We start from the raw sequence: 13,345 nt of genomic DNA, 5'->3' as shown, positions 1-13,345 counted from the left end.
TCTATTCATAGTCCTCCTCCTTATCAGTCCTTTCCTAGCTAGGTCTTACTGTTTAATGTAACACTGAGGTCCACAACTGCTTTCCCTGAAGTATCTCTCTTGAGAGAGTCTACCCTTATCTCTCCCAGGAAGCCTGGTTCTTAGTCACATGGTCCCAACATGACTTCTGTTCTCATTCCTTTCACGGGGAGGCAGGCTAACATGCCACAGATGAGGCTGAGTTCCAAGTCCACCCTACCTCACCTTATCCTAAAAGGGTCAGCTCAGACCTGACCAAGGTGTTTGAGGGAAAACTTGCTTCTAGAAAAAGTATTCTTCCAACTCCCAATACTCAGAGATCCATTGATACTCAGCTGCCTATGAGCTTTTATTCCTTCCAAAACTCTTTCTTTCTTGTAATGCTTATTACAGCAACCTCGGATAGTGTAATGATCAGTGCAGACAGCACCTCCACCAGCACATGGTGCTGTATCTCTACCTTAGTATGAAGCTGTTGTCTGCTGTTCTGTGTTGTATCTGATCTGGGGGGTTTATTAGGCAGTCAAGTCCTGCCTGCGTGTACTACAGTTGTTACTTTCAGTGTTCCAGAAATTCCTTTGCTTTGTATATGGGAGCATTACAATACTGTTATCTATATAAAAGTTGACTCCTTTTCTGGATCCTGCTAAGCTCCTGTACAGCAATATCCTGTAGCAATGAGTGCCACAGGCAAAGGGGGGAAAATACTTTATTTGCTTAGTTTTGAATTTGATACCTTTCATTATAGTAACTGTCCTCTCCTTGCTGTGATATGAGACAGAATTAAGGAACATTTAATTAAACTGAAGAATGGCAAGTCCTGACATGAAAGAGTTCATATGTCCTTAACATTGTATACATTTTCATAGAATCTCAGTGCATCCAACAGTATTCAGTACAGTGATGCACAGTTTATTTTTGCAGGAAGAAAATTGATACAAACCCAGATAGCCCAGATATATTATATTAAACATGCAGAGTGGAAAAGTACAAAGTCTAACAGAATAGAAACAGTGTATATAGCAAGGAGTATAAGCTTTCTATGGTGTTGCTTTCACATGCTATTTCCGGTTAAACATGTTAATTACTTTATTCCCCCATTTAGAGCCCAGAGCCAAACAGGAGTATCATTCAAACTGGCAGATTGTCGATCTCTATATGCTCAACATACATAATAATGAATGAACGTTCTAACATTGTACTGCTGTACAAAGAAAATGACAAGCTTGACTATGAGCTGGGTTCATTGCTGCAGACTAATAAAAGCTGATCACAGCACTTCATTTACATATCTAACAATAAAGAAGAAGGAAAAGACAGAATTATTTTCTTCCTAAAATGGCATCATACAGCTTTCCTGTCTTCTTGACTTGAATCTCTCTGAAACCAGCTGCAGTGAGGAGTTTGCTATATTCTGTTGGCGTTCGTTCTTTTCCTTCAGCCTGTACCAACATAATCATAGAGAAAAGCTGGGATTCTAAAGGCCCAGTTTTGTCTTCATTCAAAAGTGTTTCAACCATCAACACTCCGCCACCTGGTGGGATAAAGAGTTTAAAAACAACACACATTGATTGTCAGAGAAGGACATGAAAGCTTATTTTCCAACTGCATTTTTAGGTGTTTCCATAACCTTAGTGATCCCCTTTATATTAAAAGAAAAACAATGTTATATTGCTACAACAGTAAATGAAATAGTAATAGGGACTCTACGCATCAATTAACTTATTTCCTGTTCTTCATAGGAGAGTGAAGGGGAACCTATTCGCTGTGATTGAAACATTTATTTACTCCAGCTGAAATGAACTGGAATTCTGGTTGCTCAGCATCTCTGACAATCAAGCACCATAGGCCAGATTATTTAAAGTATTGAGGCATCTAAAAATGCAGACTGGCAATTTTCAAAATGTGAATAGGTGCCTATCAACATATTTAGGCACCTAAATACTTTAAAAATATGGCCTTGCATGTCTAAAGTGAAGTGCACAAAACTAGAAACCCATTGTGAACATTTTTACATTGGCCATTACTGATGTTCCCTGGATGCAAATCACTGATTTAAAAGGAGAAAGTAAAGAAACATACACTGAAAACCTTAGCCTTTCATTGAAACAGCCCTTAAAAAAACCCAAAACGCTGTCCTAAACAAATGATGCATATAAGACTCTATTTTGCAAAGAGGAAAACATACCAGGCTTGCAAGCCTTGTGGACTTTTGCTAGCAGCTGAATACACTTGTCATCTGCCCAGCCATGCAGAATCCTAGCCAAAATATACAGGTCAGCTTCTGGAATTGGATCTTTAAAAAAATCTCCTATAACAAAAAGAAAAACAAAGCAAAAACAGGCCTGAATAAGCAAATTCAGTGTTGCAAGAAGTACAAACTAGCTTCAAAGCTGTTCAGGAGACTTGCTGGGAAACTATACTCTTCTGGCTTGTCACGCTCAGGGCCTATGCAAAGCAGTTGCTGACACTGAATGGCAAACATTCTCAGTGCTGTGAGGCAGTGTGATGGGTGTTTGTTTTTGTTAAGTGTGGAAGAGCCCTGAGAAATTTAAGCAGCCAAACATTTAAAAGAAATAACGGATTCTTTGGAAAACATTTTAGTGCTTAAATTCTCTGAAGAGACAGAAATTAGGGTACTCATAATGCATTATAAAGAAAGGGATGGAGAGAGTTCCCTAAAGAAAAAAGAAAGTTTATTTTCACCTCCTTGTACATCAATTAAATTTAAAAAGCTCCTTCACACAAGGTGGGCAAATCTACCAGTATTGGCTATTTGGTGATGCTCTTTACTATATACCAGTTTCATCTCTTTCTCTTTCTCTCTCATCAGTTTCCTATCTGCCATCTGTAACACTTCTCTGTCTTTGCTTTTAGGTCATCCCCCTGCCCCCTCTCCTTTTTCCCCTTCTTCACTGCTGGGTAGGTCCCCTTTCTCTGTCTCTCCCTTCCTCCCCAAACCCCCAACACTGACCATTTATTTTGATTTAAATAGTGAAAATAGACATCTAAAAGCAAGATTCCACAATACTCGATTTATATTATAATGTGACCCCAACAGTCTTTAGCCTTTCAAATGTAACATGGACGTCCTTATGGACCTTTGTGCCCAGTCACATTGCACTAATATACAAAACTACTGTTTTCAACAATTTTGCATGCTTTGGATCTGCCCACAATCATTCAGTGAAGCCACATCCCTACCATGTAACACTGAGAAAGGCTAGAAAGGCCACAGCATAGAGTTTGTTTTTGTCTTTTTACGTTGCTGTTTCATCGGGATTATGGTCAAGGCTTTGGTATATACTTGCATCCTCGGCAACTCAGCTTCTCCCAGGTGAATAATCAAGTTCAAATGGCATGCATTGCTCATTATACTCTGTTATCATGAAGCATGGTCATTTCAGCACATTTTTCTTTGCAGATGGGCTCACACAAAATGAACAAAGTTTACCATCGCGGAAAGTGATCCGACGGTCCTCTAGGGGTACAAAACGCTCCTTTGCTATTCGCACTACTTCAGGTAGGTCATAAATTGTGACTGTAGAATTTGGGTACAAAGAAATACATTCCTGGGCCAAACCACCTGGACCTCCTTATAGTGAAAGAAAAAGACATGGTAAATACTCAAATGTAACCATACAGTGCATTTATGTAACATCTTCAATCTAAGAAACAGACTGCAATGAACTCAGACTCATGATGCCTTGTGAGGTTGGTTAATGTTAGTATCCATTTTTACAAAAGGAGAACTGAAGTACAAAAGAGATAAGTGATTTGCTCATGGTCTCATAGCCTCTCTCTGGAATTTGACCCAATTCTCTTGGCTTCCAGTTCTGCGATCTAACTACCAGACCATAAAGGGTATCATTTTAAAACAACATAGTGTGATGCAGCTACTGCTGGCTGAAAATTTTCTAATGAAAAATTTTCTAATTTTCTTTAAAAAAATGGCTGTTTCGAATATGACAATTTTTGACTTTTTCTAAGTTTTAATTTTTGTGAATTTTTGTATGACTTTTTTTTCAATCAAAACACTTACTGAGAGTTTTTTTCACTGAAAATCTGTATTTTGGTAAACAGGAAATTTAGATAACCATTTCAGTGTTTTCCATAAAACATGACAAGTTAAACAAATAAAATTGGGTCTGTTTTGAACACCGCAAATGAGAAACCTCAATTTTTTTGTGAAAATATTCTGAAAATTTTTCAACCAGCATTAGGTGCAACTAAATGCTGAAGTACCAGTGACCTACCACAATAGATATTCCCTTTAGCTAAAATTGACTAACCAGTCTTCTGTTTCAAAGCTACCATCTTCAGTAATAAGAAAGTCATATAGAATGATAATAAAACTTAACATCTTATATAGTGTTATTAAAGTAGACGAAAATTATAGTCCCTTCTGGCCTTAAAGTCTATGAGCCTATAGTGCTATTAATCTATAAATATCAAAGCTCTTCACAAAGAAGGCACATATCATTATCTCCATTGTACAGATGGGAAAACAGAGGCACGGATAGGTGAAATGACTTGCACAAGGTCATCCCGCAGGCCAAGAGAGCATGGGAATAGAACCAAAATCTCCTGAGTCCCAGCATCGGCACAATCAGCACAGTCACCACAGCAATGCACTCAAAAGCCCCTAACTCCTCCCATTAGGTTTACACCAAAGCAAAGAGAGGGTATATAGAAAATGCCACACTAAGCCATGAGCAAAATAACTGAATTGTTAAAAATGTGAAAAATACACATCTGGTATTCACCATTCAAAACATTACCATACTGACATTGTTCAGGATTAGGTTTTGTTTGTATTGTAAAACAAACCCCAGAGGAGGAAAGAAACACACGAGGAATATGGGTAGAGCTAATTCACCATAAAAGGACAATGTGCGTCAAGTTTATTTTCCCCGTGATTTTTAAATTCATGTTTTTCTCACTGTTCACTGCAGTTAACTGAAAACTGAACTGGTTTCTCTGCTCAGGCTGCTTTTGTTCCATCCCACAATCACATGGGTTTATTACTTCAGCGCTAGTCATGTGCATCGAACTGTGGGCAGGGAGTATTCAACAGTAGCCTGATCCAAAGCTCAGTAGAGTCAATAAGACAATTCCCATCAACTCCTTTAAGGTTTGAATCACATCCAAACATGGCACTGAAAGATATTTCATATATGGACTTTGTAAACAGAAAGAAGGATGGGCGGGGACAGAGTGGTCCAAATTCTGAGCCTACCAACTTTTATTGTGGCTCTTCAGTACTACTTCTATACAAACAGCACCAAGAACACTTTTAAATCCCTTGTAATGAAAATGCTGATTCCAGTCTGAGAAGCAGAGAACTGAAATCCTAAGACAACCAGCACATTTGTCTTGGGGAAAAGGCAGGACAGGGGAAAAGTTCTTTAAGTTCTGTTCAGGGGATGTGTGGGAAGTGGGACAATTTGGAAAGATTCCGTGGCTCTGAGCATATTAAGCTTCAGGATAACGTACTTAAAATTAGAGCTGGTGATAAATTTTCCACTGACATTTTTCCATCAGAAAATGCTGCTTTGTTGAATGCAAAATATTCCATGGGAATGCCTGTTTCAACAAACCTTTCAAAAGGAAACCAGGTGGGTTTCTGCTAGAAGCCTGCCTGGTTTCCTGCCAGCTTCCCTGCCCTGCCTCACTGCAGCCCATCTTGTAAGCAGTTTGGAATCTGGGATCCCCCAGCTCCCTGGCTCCTCAGTGGAGTGTGTGGTGAGGTTGCTATAGAGCAGGGCTCTCAGGAAGCATCTTTAATTTGGGAAACACTGAAATATCCCTGCTCCAGGAACACTTGGGTGTTTCCAAAATGAAATATTGCAGAATTTCTCTTCCACAAAAATGTTTGAGATTTTGGCTTTTCCTCCCAATTTGGGATAAAATTTATTTCTAAAACTTTGAAGTTTTTGCAGTGGGAGATTCATTTTCCCAGCCAGCTCTACTTAAAATGAAACAGTCCAAGGGCAGAACAGACCAGGCTTATGGACCCTGATTCACCCAGATGCTTAAGCACAGGCCTGTCCTTAAATACATGATAATTCCCATTGAGGCTGAATCAGTGCCATGGGCATGGAAGTAACCCAACAAATGTAGTCAAGAAAACTTTAAAATAATAGTACACAACCCTGCAAACATCATCATCAGCATAATTTACAGCAGATCTTAGCACCTCACAATAAACACAGAAGTGATTGTGGTATGACTGAAAATATTTGCAGTATTTTGACAGCCAAATTGCAGGGCTATATTTGCTGCCCCAAGGGGACTACTGGCAGAGTCTGTTCTAACGCTATGCATAGCTCCGGCAGAAAATTGTTAACCATATTAGTCATAAAATCCTAGGTAAGGCCATTGCAACAAAAAATAATACATGGCTGAGACCTATAGGAAGGCTTTAGAGTTTAAGAAGTAAAAGTGGCCAGAACAGATTAGCTGGGCTTCATAGAATCACAGAATTGGAAGGGACCTCAGGAGGTCATCTAGTCCAACCCCCTGCTCAAAGAAGGACTAACCTCAGCTATATCATCCCAGCCAGGGCTTTGTCAAGCCTCAGCTTAAACACCTCTAAAGATGGAGATTCCACCACCTCCCTAGGTAACCCATTCCAGTGCTTCACCACCCTCCTAGTGAAAAACATTTTCCTAATGTCCAACCTAGACCTCCCCCTGCAACTTGAGACCGTTGCTCCTTGTTCTGTCATCTGCCACCACCGAGAACAGCCTAGCCCCATCCTCCCTGGAACCCCCTTTCAGGTAGTTAAAGGATGCTATCAAATCCCCCCTCATTCTTCTCTTTTGCAGACTAAACAAGCCCAGTTCCCTTAGCCTCTCCTCATAAGTCCTGTGCTCCAGCCCCCTAATCATTTTTGTTGCCCTCCGCTGTACTCTCTCCAACTTCTCCACATCCTTGTTGTAGTGGGGGGCCCAAAACTGGACACAATATTCTAAATGCGGCCTCACCAATGCCGAATAGAGGGGAATAATCACTTCCCGTGACCTGCTGGCAATGCTCCTCCTAATGCAGCCCAATATGCTATTAGCCTTCTTGGCAACCAGGGCACACTGCTGACTCATATCCAGCTTCTTATCCACTGTTACCCCTAGGTCCTTTTCTGCAGAGCTGCTGCCTAGCTCGTCGGTCCCCAGTCTATAGCTGTGCATGGGATTCTTCCTTCCTAAGTGGAGGACTCTGCACTTTTCTTTGTTGACCTCATTAGATTTCTTTTGGCCCAATCCTCCAGTTTGTTTAGGTCCTTCTGTATCCTATCCCTACCTTCCAGGGTAACTACCACTCCCCCCAGCTTAGTGTCATCCGCAAACTTGCTGAGGGTGCAATCTACCTCATCCTCCAGATCATTAATGAAGATGTTGAACAAAACCAGCCTCAGGACCGACACCTGGTGCACTCTGCTTGTGACCGGTTGCCAGCTAGACATGGAGCCATTGATCACTACTCGTTGAGCCCTATGCTCTAGCCAGTTCTCTATCCATTTTATAGTCCATTCATCCAACCCATACGTCTTTAACTTGCTGATAAGAATACTGTGTGAGACAGTATCAAAAGCTTTGCTAAAGTCAAGGTATATCACATCCACCGCCTTCCCTACATCCACAGAGCCAGTCACCTCATCATAGAAAGCAATCAGGTTGGTCAGGCATGACTTTCCCTTGGTGAATCCGTGTTGACTGTTCCTGATCACCTTCCTCTCTTCCAAGTGCCTTAAAATGGATTCCCTAAGGACCTACTCCATGATTTTTCCAGTGATTGAAGTGAGGCTGACCGGTCTGTAGTTCCCTGGATCCTCTTTCCTCCCTTTTTTGAAGATGGGCACTATATTTGCTTTTTTCCAGTCCTCAGGGACCTCCCCCCATTGCCATGAGCTTTCAAAGATAATAGCCAATGGCTCTGAAATCACCTCAGCCAATTCCCTCAGCACCCTCGGGCGCATTGCATCCGGCCCCATGGACTTGTGTGTGTCCAATCCTTCTAAATTGTCTTGGACCTGTTCCTTCAGCACTGCGGGATGTTCGCCTCCTTCCCATTCTGTGCCACCCAGTACAGTAGTCTGGGAGCTGATCTTGTCTGTGAAGACAGAGGCAAAAAAGGCATTGAGTACCTCAGCTTTCTCCACATCCTCTGTCACTAGGTTGCCTCCCTCATTCTCTAAGGGGCCCACACTTTCCCTAATCTTCCTCTTGTTGGCAACATACCTGTAGAAACCCTTCTTGTTCCTCTTCACGTCTTTTGCTAGCTGCAACTCCAGTTGTGCTTTGGCCTTCCTGATTTAATTCCTGCATGTTCGAGCAGTATTTTTATAATCCTCCCTAGTCACCTGACCAAGCTTCCACTTCTTGTAAGCTTCTTTTTTGTGTTTAAGTTCGCCAAAGACTTCTTTGTTAAGCCAAGCTGGACGCCTACCATATTTGCTATTCTTTCTGCAAATCGGGATGGTTTGCTCCTGTGCCCTCAATAAGGTTTCTTTAAAATACAGCCAGCTCTCTTGGATTCCTTTCCCCCTCATATTAGCCTCCCAGGGAATCCTGCCCATCAGTTCCCTGAGGGAGTCAAAGTCCGCTTTTCTGAAGTCCATGATCCGTATCCTGCTGTTCTCCTTTCTTCCTTTTGTCAGGATCCTGAACTCGACCATCTCATGGTCACTGTTGCCTAGGTTGCCACCCACTTCTACTTCTCCTACCAAATCTTCTCTGTTTGTGAGCAGCAGGTCAAGAGAAGCACGGCCCCTAGTTGGTTGCTCCAGCACTTGCACCAGGAAATTGTCTGCGACACTCTCCAAAAACTTCCTGAATTGTTTGTGCTCTGCTGTATTGCTCTTCCAGCAGATGTCCGGGTGATTGAAGTCTCCTAAGAGAATCAGGTCCTGTGAACTGGAAATTTTCCCTAGTTGAGTAAAGAAAGCCTCATCTACCTCATCCTCCTGGTCTGGTGGTCTATAACAGACAACCACCACGACATCACCCTTATTGTTCTTTCTTCTAAGCTTAACCCAGAGACACTCAACTGACTTATCTCCAGTTTCATACCGGAGCTCAGAGCAGTCATAGTGCTCTTTTACATACAGTGCAACTCCTCCACCCTTTCGCCCCTGCCTGTCCTTCCTGAACAGTTTATACCCATCCATGACAGTGCTCCAATCGTGTGAATTACTCCACCAAGTCTCAGTTATTCCAATCATGTCATAGTTTCTTGACTGTGCCAGGACTTCCAGTTCCTCCTGCTTGTTTCCTAGGCTTCTTGCATTTGTGTACAGGCACTTGAGATAAGTAGTCGACTGGCCTACTTTCACAGTATGAATCGGGAGGCCTCCCCTGCTGCCCCCTCCTCCTTCTGCTTCCTTGCGGTGTCCCTCTTCCCCACTTACCTTTGGGCTTAGGTCTCCGTCCCCCGTCGAACCTAGTTTAAAGCCCTCCTCACTAGGTTAGCCAGTCTGTCTGCGAAGATACTCTTCCCTGTCTTCGTTAGATAAATCCCATCTCTTCCTAGTAATCCTTCTTCCTGGAACAACATTCCATGATCGAAGAATCCAAAGCCCTCTCTTCAACACCACCTGCGTAACCATGCATTTACTTCCGCAATGCGACGGTCCCTACCTGGGCCTTTTCCCTGAACAGGAAGGATGGATGAGAACACCACTTGCGCTTCAAACTCCTTTATCTCTTTTCCCAGAGCCACATAGTCCGCAGTGATCCGCTCAAGATCATTCTTGGCAGTGTCATTGGTGCCCATGTGGAGAAGCAGGAAGGGGTAGCAGTCTGAGGACTTGATAAGTTTTGGCAGTCTCTCCGTCACATCCGTAATCCTAGCTCCAGGCAAGCAGCACACTTCTCTAGTTTCCTGGTCCGGATGGCAGATGGATAACTCCGTCCCCCTTAGGAGTCCCCTTCTCTTCCTCTTGGGAATGGTGGTCATGGAACCCCCGTCCCTAGGACAATGCATCCCTTGCCTTCTGATCAAATGGGTCTCCTTCTGATCCATTCCCTCCGAAGGGTCCTCCAAATCGTTCTCCGCCATAGTACTTGTGCAGAGAGGATGAAAACGATTCCTTACTTCTATCTGCATGGTGGGCACATAGGTTCTCTTTCTTCGGGAGGTCACATGATGCCAATTTTCTTCCCCGTTCTTCAGTTTCGCCTGCCCGGCCTTCTCTGAATCTTCCTTACACTGTGCCTGTGCCCGATGGAGAAAGACATCGTTTTCTTTAATGCAACGCAGGGTTGATGTTTGGGTCTCTAGTCCTTTAACCTTCTCTTCCAATAAGGAAACCAGCCTGCACTTGGTACAGATGAAGTCATCTCTATCCTGTGGGAGGAAGACAAACATAGCACATCCAGTGCAGGTGACAACAACAGATCGCTCCCTCTCCATATCTTTCCTCTGAGAGCCTCCTCAGATGCTCTATTTCGTGCACAGCAACGTCTGAGAGGCAAAAACCCACTGTGGGCTCTCTCCTCAGGTGAACTCCCAGGCAAACTCCCTCCCTCTGTTCGCCGCCCCTCTGTTCGCCGCTCAGCTGGTTCGCAGCTGGCTGCTTTTTATAAGGCTGGGGCAGTTGCCCCGCCCCTGCAATTACCCCGCAAAGCCCCGCCCCTGCAATTAACTGCTCAAAGCCCACCTGGCTCAAAGCACTCCCAATCAATCAATCAATCAATCAATCAATCAATCAGACACACCCTCAACTGCCAAACGGTCCCTGTGACTGCACCAGTCACAAGCACACACACCCACAGTCAGCTGTAACTTGCACCAGTCACACAACTGGTCTCTCAGATACTCCCCCCTCTAGCACAGCACACACAACACAGCTCCCCTCACATAGCACTCACCTGGGCTCCTCTGGGACAGATCCCAGGCAAACTCCCTCCTTCTGTTAGCCGCCCCTCTGTTCAGAAACATGGAAGAGCAAAACGGCAGAGCGGAGGAGAAAAGGAGACTGCATGGTGCCATAAATCCAGATAGGATTGAAATAGAGAGAGAATGGAAAAACTGTTTGGGGTAAGAAGTATATAGGCAATTCATCAATCTAAAGTCACTGAATAAAGTGAAGAATAGTCTGGAAGCTGTTCTGGCAGAATTTCTTAAGCAACGGCAGAAGAAAAACCTACCAAATCTATTAGAAGGAAGATAAGCTGCTACTTAGATATATGGAGTTCTTTAAAGGAAAACATTCAGCTTTCTAACGCTTTTATTATTTTCATATTATTATACTGCTTTGTCTCAAAATGTAATACACTTCCCTTGTGATTGATCCTGGCCATGAAGTCTGCCCTGTTTTTCCATTACTCACACACGTCGAAGAACAAGTGAGTATTTTTCCATAGCTTATAAAAGAAGACAATTCAAAGTTCTGATGACACTTACCTCCCAGATCACAAATGAGGGTGAAAGGTGAAAGGTCAAATGCAGCCATCACATCTTTACCACATATACTCCAAAATTCATTTAAAAAATGCATGAATTTGGTCATCTCTTCTTCTGATCTAGTCATTTCAAAGAACATTATTTGTAGAACAAGTAAATTATGACACATTCATGGGTAGCTAGCAGCAGATAACTCTTGCAATAACTTTTAGCTCAAATACTATATTAAACCCTGCTTCACCGCCAGCATGCACAATAGACTATTGTGACCACTATTAAAAAGAACTTACATTAACAGATATTAAAAATATTAAAAGCAAATCCACTCAGTTACATATTCATACATTTTAATGAGACTTGCTGGAAGAAAAATCTGTTACACTTATCATCTAGCAGAGTGTTATGATGCCAAGCCTAATGTTTCCCAGATGTGTTTCATATAACAGAATTATCGATTATATCAAATATGCACATAACCAAATTTTCATGATGGGCTACAGATAAGAATTTTTTGCTTCTATATTAAGGTGAAAAGCACTTTAGAAATACCAGAGATTCTCAGCACTGGATACCACTGAAATGAAAGTTGTTTCATGTGACTAGGACTAATCATCATATTTCACAGTCAAAGCGGTAATACAAAATAGAAAAGTCATCCACATAAAAAAAAACAAACATAAACCTCCCAACCCTAAATTGATTATTACCTGTAGACAGCTCCAAAGAGGTCTTTTGATGAAACGCCAAATGCTCGCTCATACTGGTTTCTCCCATCTCTTAAAAAATAATAGTGAGGATATTTTTGGTTTAATACCTTGCTGCATTGGTGGCAATTCTGACTTATGAAGGTACCTATTTTACTAAACATATAAGGTACAAGGGAATCACTTTTGGTATTACAAGTGTTATCCTTTGTGTGATTGCTTGAATCATTATGAAAGTGTCTGTGCCACACCAAAAGATTCAGAAAGGAAATAAATCTTTACTTTTTAAATATTTAATGTTCTTTATCAGTCACCATTAAGAGGAAGGAAACACAACTATTATTTGATGTGCCAGAGACAGGACTCAGATCCTCAGCTGGTGTAAATTGACATAGCTCCATGAAGACCTGTGCAGATTTGCACCAGCTGACATTCTGGCCCAAGATACACTGACTTCCTTCCTCACTTTCTTCTGCCTTTGGCAACATAATCAGTTAAGATCCCTGCATGCATCCCTCAGTCACTTTTCATCATCATTTGCTTGGCTGAAGGTTTCCCTTCATAGTAACTGTTAGCATAATTAAATGTTCCACTTGAGACATGTCAAATACGCATAGTATAGAAGTCCAGTTCCTGAATCTGCAGTGAATTCATCCACTGAAGCACTACTAAACATAAGCACATGTAGTAAGACAGTGATACTTAGCACTTCTACATGCTCTCAAAACAATTATCAGTCAATGTCTTCATATTCTCTTGTTTCCTCAGAGCCACCCCTCTTCCTGAGCAGAGTCAAAATGGAACAAAGTGATTTATTGCAATGAGTGTTAGCACATAAATTCTGTACAAACAACGTAAGATTTCTTCTCCTTACCTCACAGCATCTGTCAGGTAGTTCCAGCATAAATAGATGGTTTTGGAGTTATACATAAAATGATGATACTGAGATTTAGGACTTGATTTTGTAAGATAAAGACTGGAAACTTGTGTGTTTCTGTAAAAGGCTAAAAGGAAAAAGAAGGTAACATTATTTACAAACTGCCGCTGTGCAAAGTCTGTTTTGGAGCATAATCTTTGTAACAAGAACAAACTGTCGAAATGCAAGCAAAGCAAGAAAGAAAGTGCAGGAGATTCCTCACTCTAGACAGACCAGAGGTGGGGTAATACATGCATAGCGTACCATATCTACCCCTCAGGTTCTACAAGAACTGGCGTGA

General features: G+C 42.0%; 1 protein-coding gene across 1 annotated transcript; it reads right to left on the bottom strand.

Annotated features, from left to right (window-relative positions):
* Positions 1 to 1,284: 1,284 nt before the first annotated feature.
* On the bottom strand, positions 1,285 to 13,132 carry LOC137162637 (acetylserotonin O-methyltransferase-like; the record flags this gene model as incomplete). The annotated part of the gene is made up of 6 exons (XM_067562539.1): positions 1,285 to 1,552; positions 2,207 to 2,329; positions 3,473 to 3,613; positions 11,425 to 11,543; positions 12,132 to 12,200; positions 13,003 to 13,132. Coding segments are annotated over 6 exons (794 nt in total), but the record flags the coding sequence as incomplete, so codon positions are not given.
* Positions 13,133 to 13,345: the final 213 nt, after the last annotated feature.

Source organism: Emydura macquarii, unplaced genomic scaffold (assembly GCF_026122565.2).
Source record: "Emydura macquarii macquarii isolate MOO-44397 ecotype Brisbane River unplaced genomic scaffold, CSIRO-AGI_Emac_v2 contig_2447, whole genome shotgun sequence".
Lineage (NCBI taxonomy): Eukaryota > Metazoa > Chordata > Testudines > Chelidae > Emydura > Emydura macquarii.
Note: the sequence above shows the minus strand (reverse complement) of the source record. Positions and strands in the feature narration are given on the sequence as shown.